We start from the raw sequence: 13,646 nt of genomic DNA, 5'->3' as shown, positions 1-13,646 counted from the left end.
GATATTGAGATTTGAAAAGAGATATTACCTACAGTCTATCAAAGTGATTCATTAGATATTCATCTGCCCCTGTGCTTTGTGGATGGTGGTCTTGTAGGCTCCCACTGTGAGCTTTGCTTTAGAGACAGTGCACAGATACCCTTGACAAGACCCAGTGAAAATCAATGCTCCTATTCTACTGCTGCATTAGCAATGATTTGCAGTCTAGCATCAGAATTGCTGTCTGAAAAAAACTGTGGATACACAAGAGATTGATGACCAAGTCATAGAATTAAGATTTGGAGGATTTATTCTCCATTCAGTTCTTTTGTTTTGTTTTACTGAGACAGTCTTTCATTGTTTAGTTGAGGCTGGCCTTAATCTCACTGTGGAGCACACTCTGGTCTTGAACTCATGGCGATCCTCCTGCCTCAGCTTCCTGAGTGCTGGGATTACAGATAGGCACCACCACACTTGGCTCTCAATTTAACTTTTTATGAGAGGAGTTGAGATATCCCAAGTTGTGAGTCCCAACCTTCCTTTGAGAAACATATGTATGATCATTTAGCAGGCAGTGACTTTTAAGGATGTGGCTGTGAACTTCACCAATGACAAATGGGCTTTGCTCAGTCCATCCCTAAAGCAGCTCTACAGAGATGTGATAGGGGGAAAGCTTTAGGAACATGGCTGCTATAGATGAGGATGACATTTTTTTCTCACTTATACTCTCAGAGAATATTGTTTGTTGCTCATCCGTGCTGTTTCATTAAAAAGAATATGAAAATATTTTGAAAAATACCTCAGTCCTGGTTACATTATATCATCAATTTTATTAAAATCAATTAAATTTTATGTGTTTATATAATGAGTCCTTATATTTCAAATCTACAATACAGGAACCACTGGGGATAGACAGGAAGTTGGAAAAGAATGCAAAAATTGTTGGAGATATCTAGGGTAATGTGCACTCACATGGAAAAAGAATGTTCTTCAAGAGTCAGTGTGTGAGCAGAAACATGGCAACCAAGGACATGAGGCAAAGTTCAATTTAATGTCAAAATGTTATCCAAAGATATTTACAGCTTTGAGTAGTATAATCTGACAACTGAATCATGAAAATGTATGCAATTGCATTTAGGTACTGTATGTAGATGTATATGAATAGACTGAGCTTGGAGTTTTGGCAGGAACCCATCTTTAGGATATCTACTTATGTATACACATGAATATAACATATTCAGTATCTAAAAATTTCTAACATTCAGGCATTATTCAAAGTACAAAGGAATGCTAGTATTGGAATATGTGTTTTCAAGCTATTCTTCAGAAAATTGAGTCCATTCTGCTTTAACATTTCACAATGAGACAAATACATTTATTTTGTCTCACTCTGTCAGAGGCTGCAGTCCGAGTTGCACTGTTCCAATGTGGAAATATCTTGGCTAAGAGAAGTAAAGAAGAAAATGTAAATTCTTTTTAAGATCAGCGACCCAGACAGCAGTGAAGGAGCCTGAGAGACAGCCTGTTCCATGGACCAAATATGTTACATCTGGTCAAACTCACATGACAACACGAAGCACACCTAGAAGTGTACTTTAATAATATCCTATATATCTCTGAAGCCAGACAAGTTGTTAACAAGTGTGTCATATTGTTCCAGGCAGTACAGTCCTTCTAGGAATATTAAAGTCCTGAGGAGACGAGTTTCAATCTGTGAGATGGGAACTATAGGGCATGTGGAGACTAGAGTTTGAAGTTCTTAGGTCTCCCTGCCTCATCACACATAAATCGTTGATTGTATGAGAGATGTGGCTTCATTTCAGCTAACATTGTGACTCTTTTTTATTTTTATTTTTTTGGTTTTTTTCTCCGGTACCGGGAACCGAACTCACGACCTTGCGCTTGCCAGGCAAGCACTTTTGCCGCTGAGCTACATCCCCAGCCCCTAACATTGTGACTCTTGTGCTTGACAATATACTTTCAGAATTCAGGTCTTTTATGACCCTGGATGAGTAGCAAGCCTGTCCGAGAGAGTTGACATAAGAATATTGAACTTGAAACCTTTTGAACACATTTGAAACCTATTACAGGAAGAGCCCACTGAGTCCTTTAAGAAAACAGGATCAGCACTGAAAAGGCAGAGATAAAGCCCTTCAGCGCAAATATTCCTCAGGCAAGGTGAGGTAAGCGGTGTAGAAGACAGCCTGTTCCAGAAGTCTCTGCAGTGCAATCTTTCATTTGGAATCCACTTTTACAAGTAGGGGTTTGTTTCTATGTTAATTCTTAGCTCAGGGGGAGAGCAATAGAGCAGGAGCCAATGGCGATAAAAGGGCGGGCTATATGAACTGTCCAATCGGGTGGGCCAAGGTAGGAGGGCTTTTCCGGTGTCATGGAGTCAGTTGCGTGTCCAGAGCGGAATATTGAGCGCTGAATGCTTGCTAAACCGCGTTTTGTGGCTTCTGTTCGCTGTGGCCTGCTTAAGAAAGAACCTGGGAGACCCTCAAGCCACACAATGGTGACGTGGTGGGATGGGAGCCTTAAAATGGGGCGGAGTCAAGCGAGACCAGTTAGAAGTGATCAGAAGCAGCTATGGTGGATAGAGCCTCCCTGATTTGCTTCAGACCCTGAGGCCCTCCAGGACTGGCAGTGAGTCATCTTCTGTCTCTTTTCCCCTTTGGTGGGGCAAGTGTAGTTCTGGGTCCCCAGAACCCTGCCCCCGCTCTGACACCAGCAGTCCACAATGCGGTCTTTGAAACCCCCTACTGCCCCGGCACCTCCACCACACTGGGCAGAGAAACGGGCTTGAGAGACCCTGACACAGATGTGTTTTGGAGCTGGGTGCCGCTGTAGTGAGCTAGCTCCCCGTTCTCATTCCTAAAAGCAGCAGATCTGGAGGATCTGAGGTTTATAAATGTCTGTGATGCAGGACCTCATAGCCACAACACCAGTCCTCAAACTTCTTGTTTTGTTTATATTTATGTTTTGTTTTGTTTTTGGCTTTTCTCCGGTACCGGGAACCGAACTCACGACCTTGCGCTTGCCAGGCAGGCGCTTTGCCGCTGAGCTAAATCCCCAGCCCTTTGTTTTGTTTATAGTAGTCTCCTAAATTTCCAGTATGTCCTCATATTTTCAGATGCATGATAGGTGTTGACAAAGGTCCTGAGAAATTGTGTGGTGATGTGGCTCAGTGGTGGATCACTTGCCAAACCCCCTGTGAACTCTTCGGTTCTATTCAGAGAAATGCCAAAAAAAAAATTCACAATCTTGATTACTTAGGCAACACCCCTACTCACAGACTATTCAGTAAGAACTTCTATAGAGTTTAGAGTTCTGAGAAAAATGGAGTAGATGTTAATATATTAGCAAGGGCAGGGTTACGTGTACTTGCTAAGGACAACTTCCAGGATCAGCTGCCTGTTAAACCCTCTCTGAAAAACGCCTGAATTTGGGCATTTGCATGTATATATATATGATATTTGTATGTGTGGCAAGGAACAGGGGTGTCATCTCTGAATTAATAGCTGTACAACTTGGCCTGATCACAGACATTGTGTAAATACTGAAATGCTCTCTGAGATAGACTTTAAAACTGTAATGGCATAAAGGAAAAGCCCCAAATAGAAGTGGTGCATGGATATTAATTGTTAGACATGAAGAGTTTTTTGCTTGGGATGTATAAAGGAGAGTGGAAAGGATGTGGACTAGGTTGGCATGATGAAGGGTCCCAGTAGTAGGAATTACAACATAGAAGGTCTCTGAAAGTCAGATTGTTCTCAGGGTAAAAACGAAGGAAGAATTGTGTTCTTGCATCATCTTTGAGTTGGCCAGAAATCACAGGCTTAAATAAAGGAATAAAACTTAGAAATAGATAAATGGGTCTGCTGTTACTGATCAGTTCATGTTATCATTTTTAAGGCAAAATCAAAAATGAGGAAACTGTCTGGTCGTGGTGTAGTTTAAAAAGTTGTTTGGATGCTATCATTGAAAATAAATGAAAAGGGTTTCCTCAGGACGTGAAGATTTCAAGGTGTGCTTGATGTTCTCATTGTAGATAAGCTGAACTCTGGAGATTTGATCTGAGCTATGTACCCCCAAGTTTTAAATTTTGAGATCATGTCGTACTAAGTTGCCCAGGATATTGAGACCTTTTAATAGTTTTTGTGCCTCATTGACTGTTGGGATGACACGCATGTACCATTATGCCAGTTTAAGATTGGGGTTTTTTATTGTCAAGATTTACCAAGATTTCAGTGCTTTGATAAAGTAAAAATATTGAGATGTGGTCCTTCACCCCTTTACTCTCAGGCACATGGGAGAGCGAGACAAGTGTTACAGCATGCAGCCTGGACAATTAAGCAAGATCCGTTTTTAGTATGAAATATAAATTCTGTGATTTTTCTCCACTGAACAGTTACTTCTTTTACCTTTTCTTGGGCCTTTGTTAATTTTCCGTTTTTGAGGATTAGGAGGAAATTTTTTCGTTGGAGGCTTCTTTTTGGTTTTTTTTTTTTTTTGTGTGTACACTAGCCATATATGGTACAATACTTGCTGATGATGGTGGACAGCAGTCATGAATCACTCCTCTGTCAGCTACAGGACAGCAGTGGTGAACAAGCAGTGCTTTACAGTGCACTGTGTTCAATAAAGTGCAGGAGATATTTAGTACTTTCTTATGGTTTTGTATTGTGTTACATATATTTTACCAAATATGGATCAAGCGGGTGTGTTGAGTAGGTTTAAAAGATCCAAGGCTTAGCAGTAACATTTTCTTGATCAGGCCCATTCTCTGTATTTTTAACACATTGTCTTTGAACTTCCTTTGGGTGATATTTTTCCTTTCTAACTCAAGTAATGTGTCTACTTTAACTCTTCAGCAGTTGAGCTGTAAAACATAATAATCATCAGATTGTTGTTTCCTTTTTTGAGGCCTGTGTTAATCGATTTCCCCTGAGCAACTGAGTGAGGAGAAGCATATGACTAATACTTGAAAAAGGGAATACTACTTTGTATTTTGACAGTTGTTTCTTTGTTTGCTTAGATTTGGTTTGGTTGTTTTATTATTACTATTGAGGTGCCCCAGTCAGATCATACTGTCTGACTTACATCACCATAAGAAGGGGATATGGTTTTTGTTTTTTTTTTCTGGTACCAGGAATCGAACTCATGCCTTGTGCTTGCCAGGCAGGTGCTGTGCCACTGAGCTAAATCCCCAGCCCCCAAGAAGGGGATATGATAGAGATTTTTATTGACCAAATACAGGCCTGAGCATTTGGAACTCAAGCTATCAATCATGTATAAGACTGAGGGGAAAGCACTTCCATTCCTACTTCTAATTATTCTGATTTTGAAAACCTTTCTAACTGTTTTAACCTTGGGTAAACATCTGCCTTCCTAACCCACTTTTCCCACTCATGTAATCCCTTTTCCATTTCCATGATATTAAAGAGTTGAAGGCATGTCTGTCCATTACTACTACTTTTAAGACCTTTATCTTTGCAATGATGTGTATTATTATGTGGAAGAAGAGGTGACTATGGGCCTTTGTCATATGTTCCATAAGTTCCAATTGCCTGCAATGCCTGAATTCCCTAAGTTCTCTTGACTTGCCCACACACTGTGGACACACCTTCCATGTTGCTATCCTGAAGATGCCCATGGAAATGGCCTATGACACAGCTGAGGTAAAGCACAGAGCGTTAGTTCCAAGCACCTTTTAGTCTGTCTGTATCCTCCTGTGGGTGTTACCATACAGCAAAAAGCATTGGAGCCTGTTCTGGTTTTCACCCTGGTGACATCTGAGATGTAGTTCAGTTGGTGAGACAAGGAGAGCGTGTGCAACTACAGACAAAATACTGTGTAGAGAGTCGCTGAAATTGGTTTTCTTATTTTCCAGATTTATTCTCACTTGTGTATGTGGATGTCATTCCTCTCCATTGTTTGTGTGCATAACATTTTATTTGCTCTTCCGCAGTTATGGGAGAGCAGGCTTGTGTAATTCGGTCACTGATGTAAATGCACCAAGGAACATTCTCTGACTTACTGTCCCAGGAGCAGATTTGAGACAGTCTGATGAATGCTCAGGAGCTTCTTTGCTGGAGCATAGAATGTTTATTGTTTAAAATCTTATTACAGTTCATCCATATTTCAGTCACCACCAGTGGGCTATAGTTTCTGTTTCTCATAAACATCAACACTGGATCTTTTCTAATTCGACACGTTTCATGGATTCATAGTGAAATTTAATTGCTTCTCATTTTTTTTCTGTCTTGTATGCCTCAATGTTTAGGCCTTTTTCTATTTCTTGTGAGAGATCTGTAAATTATCTGCTTGTATCATGTTCTCATATTTCTGATGAGCATTGTTTTGTTGTTGTTTTTCAAGGTATTTTATTATCACTGGTAGAGAATCAACTTACTTTTTTGTAATTTTTCCATCTGCATTTTGATTTCCTTGAGAATTTTCTTTGCTGATGAGAAATCCTTAATACTACCTTTTGTATCTTTTCCAAGGCCACTTTAGATTTGTGGTTTTACATTTTTATTTCCAAGGATTTACTCATTCTTAGAGTAGTAAGTCATTTTCTTATACTTTCTTCCATATTTTAGGTCTTTTTGAGACAAGGTCTCGCTATGTAATTCAGGCTGGCTTTGAACTCACTTTGTAGCCCAGGCTGGCCTTGAACTTGCAACGATCCTCCTGTCTCAGCTTCTCAAGTGCTGGGATTACAGGCCTACTCCACCACACCGGGCCCCTAATCCTAGCTTTTTGAAGAATCTGTATACCGATTTCCACATGCACTCTCACCAACAATGGAGAAGGGTTCCTTTTTCCCCACAGTCTCGCCAGCCTTTGTTATTGATTTCTTGATGATAGCCATTCTTTTTGGGGTGAGATAGAATCTCAGTGATATTTTAATTTGCATGTCTCAAATGATCCATGAAGTTGAACATTTTTTCAAATATTTATTTACCATTTGTATTTTTTCATTTGAGAAGTGTGTATTCATCTCAGGTGCCCATTTTTGCATTGGAGCTTTGAATTTGGGGGCCTAATATGTTTCAAGTCTTTGTATGTTCTAGATAGAAATCCTTTGTCTGAGGGACAGTTGGCTAAATGTTTTTCCCATTCTGTTGGTTGTCTTTTCACTCTGTTGGTGATTTCTTTTGTTGTGCAAAATTGATTTTTTTTTGTTTTTTGTTTTTTGTTTTCCGTTTTCTGGTACCAGGGATCGAACTCACGACCTTGCGCTTGCCGGGCAGGCACTGTGCCGCTAAGCTAAATCTCCAGCCCCTTGTGCAAAATTGTTTTAATAAGATGAGTTCCGGGATGTTGATTTTTGAAGTATTTCCTGTGCAGTTTGGGATTTTTGTTCATGAAATCTGTTCCTACACCTATATCTTCAAGATTTCTACCTACTTTCTCTTCCAGTAGATTCAGTTTTTCTGTTTTAATATTTAGAACTTTGATCCATTTTTACTGTAGTTTAGTACATGATGATAGACATAGGTCTCGTTTTAGTCTTTGGCATATAGAGAGCCGGTTTTTCCAGAACGATTAATTAAAGAGGCTATATTTCTTGCAGTAAACGTGTTTGGGTGCTTTGTCAAAGATAAGGTGACTGAGTGTGCTTGTAGTTGTGTCTGCATCTTTAATCTGTTCCACTGATCCTGAGGTCTTTTTTTGCCAGTAACTTGCTGTTTTTACCACAGTACTTCTGTAGCATAATTTCCAGTCAGGGATTGTAATACCTCCTGCCTTACCTTTGTTGCACAGAATTGCTTTTGCTATCCTAGGTCTCTTCTGTTTCCAAGTGAATGTTGTGTACTGTTTTCTTTAGTTCTGTGAGGTATCTTAGTGGTATTTTGATCAGGATTGCATTGAATCTCCTTAACAGTTTTGTGATTATGGCCATTTTCACAATATTGCTTCTTCCCATTCATGAGCAAGCCATCTTTCCATTTTCTGATGTCCTTATATTTCCTTTTTCAGAGTACTTTAATTTTCAATATAGATTTCTTTTCTTTTGTTAGATTGATTCCTAAGTATTTCTTTTTTTTTTTTTTTTCCCCCGGGTACCAGGGATTGAACTCACAACCTGTGTTGCCAGGCAGGTGCTGTGCCCCTGAGCTAAATTCCCAGCCCCAGTATTTCATATTTTGCATGCTATTGTGAAGGCTGTGGTTTTCCTGATTACTTTCTCCGTGTGTTTGTGGCTGTACAGGAATGCTATTGACTTTTGAGTGATGACTTTGTATCCAGCTATACTACCAAATTTTGTCCCCAAGCACAACACTGGTTCACTTAACTAACCACCTGTTGTCTCATATTGTCATTGTTGCTTTGGACTTTTCATGCCACTAGTCCCACCTGTCCATGTTTTGCAGACTAGTAGGCACCCTACTGTGTCACTGGCCATCCCTCTGGTCTCTGGGCCTTCCTGTGAGGTTCACTCCAGTCCTGGCAGCAACGAGGGGAGGCGCCTTTCTCTGGTCGTTCTGGTGTGGTTCACCGTGTTTGCAGCAGCAGGGATAGCGGTGGGAGGGGCCACATTCACACCATTCACCAGGTTAGCAGAGGCTGTGGAGATGGCAATGGGCGGGGCCTGTATTTCTTGATATTTCTTTTAAGTTTACTGTGTAGATATGTTGTCTGAATTTGAGGCTTAAATGACTGTAACTGTGTAGTATTTTCTAAATAATTTGATAGAACATCTCTATTTTTTGTTTGACATTTCAAAAAAGTGAGTGTCCCTTGGTTTTTAGAAGAGAATCTCGTGGATGTTTTGCACATTTATATTGTTTTATTGGTATTATAGATACAGTTATATTTAACAGATAATTTAATCAATCCATAGCAGATTGCTTCATCAAATGTAAGTCTGTGCATTTTCTTTGTAATGCTCATATTATGTTCTTCAATTCATTTGTTATATTGTGTTTTTGGAAATTTTTCAGACTTTATTATTTTTTTTTCTGGTACCGGGGATCGAACTCACGACCTTGTACTTCCTGGGCAGGCTCAGTGTTGCTGAGCTAAATCCCCAGCCCCTTGAATTTAAATTTTTTTGAATATAATTTTTAATTTTTAAAGCTGGTTATAATAATGTTTAGTGGTATGTGAGATCATTTCTGGATCAATAATGTACTTGCATGACAGTGACAGGGGACGAGGCATTTTTTTCAACAAAACTACCTATGGGCCCAGAGTGAGTGAGGAAGCAGTTTGGGACATCTAGTAGACTATTTTCAAGGCAGAGTTTGGAAATATTTGCAAAAAAATTTTAAAAAGCTCAAACTTCTAATTGTATTTTTGAAAATGTAGATCACTCCCTATAATGTTCATTATATTCACATAATATGGGGACATTCTTGCAGCTCTGAATCTATTAACAAATTTTTAAAATATTTCCATTGTTAATCAACTAAAAACTTTGGATTTGGTTTAGGGTTAGGCATGGTGACTCATGCCTGGAATCCAAGCACTCGGGACTCAGATGCAGGAGGTTCAGTACAAGTTTGAGGCTGGCCTGGGTACCTAGTGAGTTCAAGACCAGCCTGAACAACATAGGAAAGTGAAAAACATATATTTCACATCAATACCAAACAAGTAAAATAATAATGTATTTTAGCATTAAACTGCATGCTCAGTGTGACTGCAGTCCAGTATTCTATCCCTCCAGGGAGAAAAGAAAAAAAAATTGCAGTTGTACTGCTAACCTTTCCTTAACATTTGTAATACTTTCATGTTAGAATCTACATAATATTTATATTTTGTAATTGAAGGAAAATTTCTTATAACCTAATAGGATTTCTTGTAAATGTCTCTTTTATGGAAAAAAAGATTTATTTCTTCTTTAAGTATATCTGATACCTATTATCTGAGTATTTTGAAGTGCATTAGAATTCATTTCTAATTGTATTTCTCATGGATAGTAAATTTAGCACTAAAACCATCTGCAGATATATGTTGATTGAGGTAGGTCTATTTCTGTTTGAGTGAAGATGTGCTGATTACTTCTTGAATTTCAGGGAAGTTTTATAAGATATTTGCAATTCAATGTTATTTTCGTACCAATACAGTCTCCGGCTAAATTGTCATTTTAGCATTTAAATTGTGATGCCCTTGCTTTAGTTGCCCAAGAAGATGAGTTTGCTAGTGTATAGAGTTGTTTCCATCTCCTTTCCTTTTTTTTACTCAATAAAAAATCAGTTTTCTGGGGGCTGGGGATTTAGCTCAGCGGCACAGTGCTTGCCTGGAAATTGTGAAGTCATGAGTTTGATTCCCAGTAGGGGGGGCGGGGGGGGGAAGTTCTGGATTGAACGTTGATATTCAAATTAAAAGTAAAGCAAAACATTGAGATAATCAATGAAAAGATGAATACTGTCAGAGAATACATTTTACTAAATATCCAAATCAAAAATGCATTTGTGAGAACATGCTCACTATGAGAAGTCTTACACCCTGGTCATGCATTCCTGTTTGCAAAGTTCCAAATGCATGCCTCTTCCTGCAGTCACTGTTAACATGTCCCTATTATTTGTCAACTGTAGCTTAAGAACTTAATATATTGATCTCATTTGTAGCTTTCACCACAGTGAAAGTCAAGGCTACTGTAATTCAGTAGACAAGACAATAAGACAGTGTAATGCTTAGCAAGTTGTTCAGCAGTATAGAGTTTTTAAGTTGCTATTTGGTCTGTGTCACAATTTAAATTTCACCATTGTGTCTTCATTCTGGTTTGAACTTTAAACCATATTTCCTGTTATCCTCTTTGGCTTCTTCGTTTTCCCGTGGCTGCTCCAGCCAGCTCCCTTCTTGCTCTATTTGCTGAATCCAGCTGAGGGTCTGGATCCCACAGAAATGTCCTACACGAGTGCAGCTGAGAACCTGTTTACACTGTAGAGGAAGCTGCTCACCAGGGTACTGTGTGGAGTGAGTGCAGACCGCACACATCCACATACCTCTTGTCTTTTCCTTTATCTAAAATTATGCTCAGTGTCACCATCAACATTTATCAGCCTATTGTGCCTTCCGTATCACTTGTGTGTCCTGGGCTCGCCAGATATTCTTGTTTTTTCCCTTTTGCTGCGCTCAATTCTTTCTCAGTGTTAAGGGCTATGCCCAGTGTTTGTCTATTTGCCTGACTGTGTTACAATGTGCATTTTAGCCTCTGTGACAGTAACTACCTTGTGGCTTCATCCTGTGGGTTGTGTTTAGTTATCTGAAGTATGTTGACAATAGGATGTTTCTATGTTTCCTTGTGTGAGGATAACGTTATTCAAGATTGTCCCTGCCACAATTTCCATCAGTAGGGGGCCTGTACCTAGCAGAAATCGTCCTTCTCATGCTTGTGGTGTCTTCAGTTGCTTAGTCCTCATTGTCTTCCCCTGTATCTTCATTTTTTCTGCCATCTTCAGGGTTTCCTTGCTGACGGATGGCAGGTTGCCTTCTCTGTGGATATAATTTACCTCACTGTGTTTGGCAAGATCTCTGACCTTTCCTGTGTCAGGTATTTCCAGCCCAAATTCTAAAATAACCCTAAGGAACTCTGTAGAGACTGACATATAATGTCGACAATCCTGTCACTTTTACTGTAAGGTGAAAAGATAGCAGAACAACAGGAAGAATGCCTTTCATGTCAAACCGTTGCCTAGACATTTTGAGGCTTGTTATGTAGTAAACAGGAGCACCATGGACTCTTTCTTCCTTTTCTTCCACTCATCTGTTGTCTGTCTTTTCCATTCTCCCTCCCTACCATATTCTGTTGTTTTTTTATTTCTTTTTCTCATTCTTTGCTTCCTTTCTCTATTCTTTTTCTTTTTTCTTTTCCTTTCACTATTTCTATTCCTACTTGCTTCCATGTAATGTTCTTATACCCTTTGTTTTGGTTTGGGGTTATTTTTGTAAGGGAGAAGAATATAATACAGAACACATATATGATTATTTATAATAGTCACCCAGAGACTGATATACAAAAGAGTGCAGGAAATCTGTCCACAGACATTGGACCAAGAATCCAGCTGAGGGTCTGGATCCCACAGAAATGTCCTGCATGAGTCCAGCTGAGGACCTAGAGCTCATAACAGTGCCTCCCACAAATCCACCTGGAGGCCCAGAGCCCATAATAATGCAGGCCTGTTTCATGGATCTGTGCTGTGAAGGCCCACAGGTCAGCGGTGATATCTAGGAAGTCTGTGCCAGTGGGATGAAAGATCTGTGCAAGCAGGCTGAGGGATCTGCACTGGAGTTAGGAAGCAACATGCAAAGTAAGAACCAGAGCTCCCCAGAAAAGTACCACAGCCTTGCTCAGCAACAGTGAGGTCCCAAGTCCCTCCAATGGTGAAGACAGCTGAATTCCCATCAGGAAAGCCAATGCAGCAAACTTCTTCAGGAGACTGGGCTGTGCATCTTCTGCCCCTTTGGAGCCAGGAAGCAATGCTCAGAGTGAGGACCAGAGCTTCCCCAAAGTGAAACGAAGCTGTTCTCAGTGCCAAGAAGGTCCCGAGCTCCTCGGAGGATGAAGATAGCCAAGTTCATCAGGAAAGCCAGCATGACGTGCTCCTCCAACAGAACCAACAGCTCCTTACAGCTTCTGTCAGCTTCCAACAGCCTCTCTTAGCACCCAACAGCCTCCTTAATTCGCAGACTCCTCACCACTTCTCCAGTTTTGCCTTTTATGCTGCTGGCAACAATCCCCAGGTGGGCCTTCCACACCCAGCACCACGCTTACTCAGTTCACCTAGGGGTTATAAGTTGACCACCAATTATCAATCCACTATACCCTTCTTTTTTTCTTTTGCCTGTCTCTCAAATCCCTCCCTCCTCCTGCCTTTTTCCCTTCATTTATTTAGTTGCACTGCAAATAATCTTCCAAATTCTTTGTCCATTTATCATTAAGTAGAGCTTACCAGCTTTACTGAAATATAACTTACTGTCTGATATATTTACTTAAAATATGCATAGTCAACAGCCTACTCCATTTAGAACATTTTATTTTGCTCCTAAAGAAACCCAGTCTCCTTATTTCTTCTATTTTTCCAAGCTGTGTAAATGGCTAATCTACTCTGTACTCTGTACATTTTCATATTTTGGCCATTTTGTATAAGTGGATAATTCAACATTGTCTCTCTGTGTCTCTTTTCTGCATGTTTACAAGGTATTGTAGCATTTATCCAGAAATTCTTTCTATTTACCAGTGAATATTATTGTGAAAAGCTTAAATTTTTGGTTATGCATGAATTTGTGGGCCTTTCAGTTGTTTCTACCCTTCAGCTTTTATGAACACTCAATGGAAATATTATTGCAAAATGCATTGCAACCTGTTAAATGTACCAAGTTCATATTTCATATGAGCAAATAATGGAACAGAGGGTACAGGAGGGAAGTTAGAAAGAAGTTAATGAAAGAGAAAAAAGCTCCTGAGAGCAGAAGGGCAGAAGGGAGCAAGAAAGTGGCTTGGAAATGAAACTCATGAGGTTTTTTTTTCTTAAAGAGGGTAGTGGGAAAAAAAAAAAAAAAAAAGAACAATACCAACATACCAACATCACAAACATAAACAAAACAAAGCAAGAATGTTAAAAGCAATACAGGGTTTGAAAACAAAATTATAGGAATTCACAGTGGTTGTTATATTACATATTGTTACCTTCAACTACGTTGCTCAAATT

The 13,646-nt window shown here is 39.6% G+C and overlaps 1 protein-coding gene across 1 annotated transcript in view; it reads left to right on the top strand.

Moving 5' to 3' along the window:
• Nucleotides 1–2,376: 2,376 nt before the first annotated feature.
• Nucleotides 2,377–13,646, top strand: part of LOC106147347 (zinc finger protein 709-like) — a gene marked incomplete at its 3' end in the record, with an annotated part of 26,450 nt that continues 15,180 nt past the window's right edge. The window contains exon 1 of the mRNA XM_013508371.1: nucleotides 2,377–2,494. Coding sequence (XP_013363825.1) covers nucleotides 2,411–2,494 — 84 coding nt within the window. The remainder of the gene's footprint in view (nucleotides 2,495–13,646) is intronic.

The sequence above is a fragment of the Chinchilla lanigera genome, unplaced genomic scaffold, assembly GCF_000276665.1.
Source record: "Chinchilla lanigera isolate Chin_1 unplaced genomic scaffold, ChiLan1.0 scaffold00145, whole genome shotgun sequence".
NCBI classification, from domain to species: Eukaryota; Metazoa; Chordata; class Mammalia; order Rodentia; family Chinchillidae; genus Chinchilla; species Chinchilla lanigera.
Note: the sequence above shows the minus strand (reverse complement) of the source record. Positions and strands in the feature narration are given on the sequence as shown.